The sequence below is a fragment of the Nannospalax galili genome, unplaced genomic scaffold, assembly GCF_000622305.1.
Source record: "Nannospalax galili isolate Female #2095 unplaced genomic scaffold, S.galili_v1.0 scaffold1475, whole genome shotgun sequence".
In the NCBI taxonomy this organism is placed as follows: domain Eukaryota; kingdom Metazoa; phylum Chordata; class Mammalia; order Rodentia; family Spalacidae; genus Nannospalax; species Nannospalax galili.
In genome coordinates, this window is record NW_008336116.1 from 372,757 (window position 1) to 381,236 (window position 8,480).

General features: G+C 37.9%; 1 protein-coding gene across 1 annotated transcript in view; it reads left to right on the forward strand.

Moving 5' to 3' along the window:
- Window positions 1-8,480, forward strand: part of Mroh9 (maestro heat like repeat family member 9) — a gene marked incomplete at its 5' end in the record, with an annotated part of 43,664 nt that overhangs the window by 10,894 nt on the left and 24,290 nt on the right. Inside the window, 2 exon segments of the mRNA XM_029562455.1 lie at window positions 2,623-2,744; window positions 6,631-6,780. Coding sequence (XP_029418315.1) covers window positions 2,623-2,744; window positions 6,631-6,780 — 272 coding nt within the window.

An 8,480-nucleotide genomic window follows, 5' to 3' on the forward strand; every position in this document is an offset into this window, starting at 1 on the left:
AGCCCAGGGAAACAGAGGGAGGTAAGGGTGGGACCAGGCCCAGAGGGCTCCTGGGGACCATGAGAAGGAACTGGGGTGGTCTGGATACAAAGGATCAGGAAGGAGTGGTGGTTCTGGGCTGAGAGGTCAGCCCTGGTGTCCAGGACAGAGGCTGGTGGGTTGTGTAGGCCCAGGGAAGCAGAAGGAGGTCGAAATTCTCATATAATTAATAAGATTTTTAAGAAAAAAAACAAGATTAAAGTAAAGGAATAATGGGATGAAAGTTTGAAGGAAAGAAATGTGTTAATATTATTTTAAGATTTTTCTACTATGCACATACTCATGAAAAATCATATAAAAGTGACTGTGTCACGTTAAATATGCAATACAAAACCTAGTTCAACAATTAAGATAATGTAGACAAGAGTTATCTAATGAACTAAAATGGTGATAAAGTTAATTCATAAAATCCATTTAACTCAAATGAAGGCCAAAAGAAGAGGAAGCACAGAAATACAACTGAGAAAAATAGAAAAACAAACCAAAGGAAAAATTAATTCCAACACAGTAAATATAAATGCTAAAAATACTCCAAAAAAGAAAGCAGAGGTTGTTGAATTGGACAAAAAGTAAAACCCCAAAAAAGTATTGCCTACAAGAAGCCCAGTTTAAATATAGACACAAGCTCTTGACTTTAAATAATATAACATACTAATACTAAACAAAAGCAAACCAGATGATTGACTACGTTAACATAAAAAAATATATTTCAAAGCAAAGAATGCTTCTAGAGGGAAAAGATCTTTTTATGATGATAAAGTTGTAGGCTTATTGAACAGACATGGTAATCCTAAATATTCATGTGCCTAAAAACAAAATGAATCATAAGACATATACTATCCAAAAGTTGAAGTGCGAAGACAAACAAAGGTCCACAGTCATAGTCAGGGAAGTCAACAAAGTTCTCTCAGCCACTTATAATCACGCAAACTCATTAAGGACTTGAACCAAACCTGACCTAACTAGTATTTACAGAACATTGCACTAACAACAGAAAAATGAATATTTTCAATGATTTTGGTAAACCATCAGTACATAGACCCCATTTAAAGCAAAAATCAAATTTCAAGAAATTAGTTCTCTGACCAAATGGTCTTAAATTTAAAATCACAATAATAAATATCAGGAAACCTCAAACATTTGAAAGAAAAATAACATACTTCTAAATAACCTGTGGATCATACCAGAAAGAGGAAAGAAGCATATCTGGAACTGAATAAAAGTGAAAATATAGTGCCAAAATGTGTAAGATGCAGATAAATGTACTAAAAAGATTCATACAATGATGTACCTATTTTAGCATGGAGAAAAGGTCTCAGTTCTGAGCCTCTATCTTGTAAAACTAGAGAAAGAAGAGTAAATGAAGACAACAACAGAAAGAGGAATTAATGAAGGTGAGAATGAAATATGAGGTACCAAAAGGCAGAAAATCAGTAAGGGGCAAGGAATGGCACTGATTCTTTCCTCTTTCCATGGGGACAAAAGGAGAAAAGACACAACAGTGTTACACACAGCAGAGTGAGCTGGGTATGGTGGTGAAGACTTTAATCCCAGCACTCAGGAGGCAGAGGCAGGCAGATCTCTGAGATGCAAGCCAGCCTGGTCTACAAAGAGAGTGCCAGGCCAGCTGGGGCTACAAGGAGATCCTGTCTCAAAATAGCATATGATGGAAAATAATTTATCAGTGTAATGAAAAGTTAAACATCCATTTACCATATGATGCAGTCACTGTACAACTTGATATCTACCTAAGTAAATATTTATACAATACTTACACATGAGTGCTTAGAGCATATTGCTTTGTAAAAGCCCAAACTGGAACATACACACACGAATAGTAATATCAGTATTAAAAATAGACTGATAATATGTTCAAGAACATGAATTGACCTAAATTACTTTTCTGGGTGAGAGGGTCAATCAAAGTGAGTTTATGACTTCACTCCAAACAGATTTACAAAATACAAACATGAAAGAGAGCAGATAGTAGCTAGCAAATTATTGGTTTTCCTGGAATCTGATACTGTGGAGAGCAGATTTAAGAAGTCATAAAATGATAAAGGGAAATTTGGAAACCATAGACATGATCATTGCTTTGAATGTGTAAATATGCTCATGGGTGTACATACACACAAAATCTTACTAAGCTGTACACTTTAAATTTTATATGTTGGTTGTATTTCTAGAATTCTGTTAAAGACAAACAAAATCCTATAAAACCCATCTTCCTAGAATTAAAGGTATCCGTACCTGAAGCTTTGAATAACGACTTAGGCTTTGCTAGCAGTTCACGTGCCAGCTCCTCTCAAACTGCCTACAAATCTGCTCTCTAACCAATGCATCCTCCAACTAAGCAATAATTTTTTTCTATGCATGGAACAATACATTTGATCGTTGGCCCAAATATAGTTGTTATCTGATCGACCTATTAAAATTATTTCTTTCATTCATATTCCATATAGCCTCATTTAAATACTTTATAAATTCTGGGTCAACGCCATCATGAAAGAAAACCAGAAATGACAATGTCTTATGTAGACCCAGTGATCAAATGAAAACCTTAAATTCTTTTCCTTATTACAGCCAATATTATAAAACACAAACCTACCAAGCAGAATGAGCAAGAAAACGACACCGAAACTACATCTCCCGACTTTGAATTACTAACCAAGATCACACAAGGGGACAAAACGAAAATTGCCCGGGTACGTTAGCTCCAACTTTACCCTATGTAACTTATTTAATCAAAGTTTGTGTTTTTAAGAAATGTTCACTTTCTTAACTCAGAGAAGAAAATGTGTGACACACAGAATGCCAAGTTTCCCAACTCTCATCTTGATTATAAGAATTATGCTCATTATCTTCAAATATAGCCATTTAAAATATGCTATTTAATTGTTAAAAATAAAAATTAGATAGGTGTTTCTTAGTTATAGTCTTTTTAGAGAGCAAATACTTCAAAACATGGATAACTTCTGGATTTTTCACAAAATTAAGGGAATCAACCATTAACAATGTTTTCAATACTGTCATAATTTCCCCACAAATATCAATCAGAATGACTGTGACTTAGAGTGTGTTTAAAATAATTATGAAATTAAAAAATATAAGAGCTGAACATGGGAGTATATGCCTGTAATTTCACCACTCAAGGAGCTGAGGAATTAAGGTAGTGAGTTCAAGGCCAGTGTGAGTTACATAGAAAGACTGCCTCAAGGAAATGTTTATAAAATAAACTGATAAAACTTAGTGGAAGTAAATAAGTTTTACCATATCCTAATTCTTTGGAAAACCATTAAGCTCTATAGATCTATATACTTTCTCAGTCTTCACAATACACACTTTAACCTAGAGTCTTGAAATTTGCCCAACACTGAGGCCCAGGTTGGACTGTCAACTGGATTGACCTCCAGCCATACACACTGAGCCAACAGCTCGGCAAAATTCCCAGGGAGGACCCTCAGGTTAGCCTATCTTTCAGGATGAGAGGGTGTTCTTCTCTGTCCTAGCTATTTTCTATTGTTGTGATTAAAAACACTGACCAAGCCAACTTGGGGAGGAAAGGGTTTATTTTATCTTACATCTCCCATGTCATAGTCCATCATTGAGCGAAGTCAGGGCATGAACTCAGGGAAGAAACCTGGAGGCAAGAGCTCAAGTGCAGAACGCAGCGTACTGTTTACTGGCTTGCTCCTCTGGCCTGTGCTCAGCGTACTTTTTTATACAACCCAGGACCACCTACTCAGTGATGGCACCACTCATAGTGGGCTGAGTATGCCCACATCACTCATCATTCAAGAAAATGACTCACAGACATGTCTACAGTTCAATCCAATCTAGAAAATTGCCCAACTGAAGTTCCCTCTTCCCAGGAGTGTAAAATTGACAACTAAAGCTTTCCAGCACACCCTACAAACCACATACACAAGCAGTGTTTCTCCTCCCATGGCTAATGTAATTGAAATTGTGGGAGGCTAAGAACATGCCAAACCAATGCAACTAAAATTCTATGACCAAAATATACTGTGCAGTTGTTTTCAATACACATGTGCATAATCTTTCCAAAGTCAAGGTCTTTTCTTAACCACATAACGTCAAAACTCAGAAACCTTGTTAACTATTATTGGGGATACATCCATGAAAAAAGCAGGCATCTGTGACAGTGTGCAAGCAAACCTTCATCCACCCACCATCCCTCCCAGTGCAATGCCAGGAGACGGAATTCCAAGTGTCAAGATTGGGATAGTAAGCCTGAAACTGGGACCTTTTCCAAATGGCTCATGAGACTCACTCTCAACACCTCCAGGTTGAACTCTCATACCTGAATTCAGTATCTATCAGGTTTAGAAATCCCTGAGTTTGGGTGCCCTGGATCCTTGTACTTATGACTTATTTTTCAGTTTCCAGTAGAGAGACCGGAAGTTCAGTGCTGACAGGGTATGTAAGAGCAATGGGTGGACCACACAGAGGTAGAAACCTCAAAAATGAAACAGAACAGGTGGGTTCAGAGAATCAAAGATTCTAACAAGAAGAGTAACAGGGAGGTAGGAAGAATCCAAAAAAATCCAGAGGATACGAACAAGAGTGCAAGTGCAAGGTTGTCTCCTAAGGCAGATGGATACAAAACAACATCAAAGTGGGAAGGCTGGACTGAACCTGCTTTAATGGGCCATTCACAAGTTGTTACTCCTCCTTTATAAAGTGACAATTTGTGAAAACACTACTTCACATAGAATTAACAGAGGACTATGGACATGCCATTGACAAAATGTTTATATAAGGGGCTAGAGAGATGGCTCAGCTGTTAAGAGCTCTGGCTGCTCTTGCAGAAGACCCAGGTTTGAATCTCAGCCACCCACATGGTGGCTAACAACTATCCATAACTCCAATTCCAGGGGATCCGATGCCCTCTTCCATCCTCCATAGGCATTAGCCAACATGGGTAGACTTATAATACATGCAAACATAATACTCATACACATAAAGAAATAAAAATAAATAATATTTATACAATAGAAAGTAATTTTTCTCATAGGACTTCATAGAGAGTAACTCAAAATAATTCATCTGTTTGTAAGAGAGGACCTTCACAGACATATTTTTCAAGGTAGCATGCCCAGCATAGAATAATACATGGCAAATTATGGAATATTAATTTACGGTATTTTTTGCAGCCATTAAAGCAAGCACCTCAGGAACATGTAACATTACAACGTAATAGTGAGAAACAGATGAGGTGATCTCTGGATTCCAGATGATACTATGTAATTAGTGTAGCACTGCTAGAGAAAACTCTAACTCTGTTGGGGGATGTACATGTGAGTGTGCATTCACCCATGTGCGATCACGTGGATGCAAGAAATGGACTTCAGTTATGGTTCTCAGTTGCTTCCTTATTTTTTATGATAGAGTCTATCACTGAACCTGAATCTCATTGATTTGACTAGACTAGCCAGCCAGTTATCGCCAAAGATCCACCTGCCCCTGCTCCCTCTGCCCCCAGATTTTATATGGGTACTGGGTGCCCAAACTTGGGTTCTCATGTGAGCACAGAAGCCACTTTATCAACTAAGCCAGCTCCCTAGTCCCAACAGTCTCTAACTTTTAATGCAGCTGTCCTGTCACATCTGCAGCTTCACAAGACAAAAACGCTAGCTCCACGTTTCACTGAAAATTGCATTTTCTGTAACTTTTAGGAGGAAATTAAAGTAAATTTTGTTGAGTTAACTATTTGAAAGAGAAAATTCTCATTTCCAATGATTTTTCTTGACTTTAATTTTAAAAATTAAATTTGGCTTTCTTCAAATAGGGAAAACTACTTATAGTAACTCGGTTATCTCTCTAAGCTTTGGTTGTCCTCCTTTGGTTTTGGTCCATAGCTTTCCAGGGTAATCATTCTTCACTCTTCTGCCCCATGGACACAGACTTGGGAGCCCAGAGCTGGAGACTGTCTGTTCTCTCAGACCTCCCTATTGAGCAAAATGAGCCATACCCCATCCCTTTAAAGGCAGTAAGTTAAAACTTTTATTGATGAGATAGACTATTTGTACTTGGATAAATGACTTTTTTTTTCATATAAAGGCAAAAAGACAAACTGTCACGTTGATCTTTTTACTCTCACAATCGTGTAGTTTTATTCAAATCTTATGGACCATGGCTATTCCTCTAACTTTAAAAAGGACTGTTTTCATAAGAATTGGACCTCAACCATAGGCACATGAATCTCTCTCTCTCTCTCTCTCTCTCTCTCCCCTCCAAAAAAAGTACACTTTAAATCACCTTGACTTTCTCACTCTATTTCCTCCAGCATCTTCTATGAATTTTTTTTCCTAATCTGAGTAAACTCACAAGTTTACAATAATATTTAAACATTGAAAATGTTTTAAAATTAGAAGATAATCTAAGCATAATAATTCTTGAGGTTGGCAGTTCCACACTAACACTACTGCAAACATACTTTTCATCATTTTTAACAGAAAAGGTGGCCTCAGTGGCCCATGAATGTTTAGCACTCCCTTGAGCTTCCCCAGCAGTATCTGAGTTCAGCTGTCTTTCTTACACTGGTGGTCACAAACTTCCTTCTGGCTTCAGAGTATAGGGGAGCTGTTGCAGCCTCTCTGGCTGAGTAATTTTGTATGGACACTCCTGAAGAAATTGTGTGCACAGAATTATGATATGGCATATGAGGCCGCGTCCTTGCTGATTTCAACTTTGGAATTTCATGCCGGGAAGATCGTCATGGTAATGTACTTGGCAATGTCTTGAGAACAGAGTTTATTCTTTAAAGCTCACTTTTCAACTTTGTTCTATTCCTCATTCTTCTCATACCTGTTTCTTGCTTTTATTCCCCATGTCGCTTTAATAAAATGAGGCTTTTGTGAAATATTTCAAGCATATAGAAAATTCTGGAGACTGTAATAATAAATGTTCACACAGAAATTATGTTAAATTAAAACATTTTGCAATGTTTGATTTGGTTTTTTTTCTAAGAAAAATACATTAATGGAAATATGTATCGTTGCAATTGAAATCCCCTGCATAGCATTTAAGCAAAGTTTTACATAGACTCTCAGCTTGCTATAGAACTGACTACATAATTTGCTCAGCCCAGTAAAAGATGGAATATTGAACTATGTCCCATTCAAAGTATAAGCACATGAAATTTTATTAGTTTTTCATTCTCTTTGTGGCCGCCCTCTCCCTCTCTGTTATTTATGATCTTTTATTTGCTATTTGATTTTTTCTAAATGAAAAAATTAATTTTTTATTCTTAGCATATTTCATTCTCCATATTTATATCCTGTGGTACGAGTGAGAAATGTAAACATAGGGGCTAGAGAGATGGCTCAGCAGTTAAAAGGACTGACTGTTCTTGCAAAAGACCCAGGATCAAATCCCAGCACCCACATGGTGGCTAACAACCATCCTTAACTCCAGTTCCATAGGATTTGACTCCCTCTTCTGTCCTCCATGAGCATCACATAGCACAGGTGCACTTACACGCATGTAGGCATAACACCCATACACACAAAAAATTTTTTAAATAAAAAATAAAAATAAATAGAAATGTAAAGATAAGAATATTGAACTTACATGTTTCCTTACTGATGAGTAAGGAAAGACTGGGAAGAATTCATAGGTGGTTGTTGTATTGCTGTAAAAGAATGCCCTCAGAATGGATAGTTTATAGTGAATAGAGAGTTCTTACAGTGATGGATGCTGGGAAGTCCCAGGTTGGGGCCTGTCTAGCAAGTGCCCTCTTGCTGTTTCATCTCATGGGAGAAGTAGGGAAGGCAAGAGAACAATGCCAGATGAAGACTAAGGGGCCCCAAACTGATTATTTTATCAGAAACCCACTCCCAGAATAACAAAGCCACTCTTGGGGATAATCACACTACTCATTCTTGAGGGATGACTCCCAAGACCTGACCACTTCCTTACATCTTGGGTTGGTGAGCTGTCTCAGTGGGTAAAGTGCTTGCTGAGCACTCTGAGAGACCTGAATTTGAGCATTAAAAGCCAAGTACAGTGGAGCCTACCTATAATGCCAGCACTGGAGAGCAGGGAAAGGCAGGTCCCAAGAGCTTGCTTGCTTAGTCAAAACAGCAAGTTTTAGGTCCAAAGGCACCCTATCTCAAAAGATAAGGTGGAGAAATAATCTGGGAAAGATATCCCAACATTGACCTCTGGGGTCCACACATGCCTGCACAGACACAAACCCACACACATGTACACACAACATGCATAAATATCTCTCTCTCTCTCTCTCTCTCTCTCTCTCTCCTATCTCAAAAGATAAGGTGGAGAAATAATCTGGGAAAGATATCCCAACATTGACCTCTGGGGTCCACACATGCCTGCACAGGCACAAACCCACACACATGTACACACAACATGCATAAATCTCTCTCTCTCTCTCTCTCTCTCTCTCTCTCTCTCTC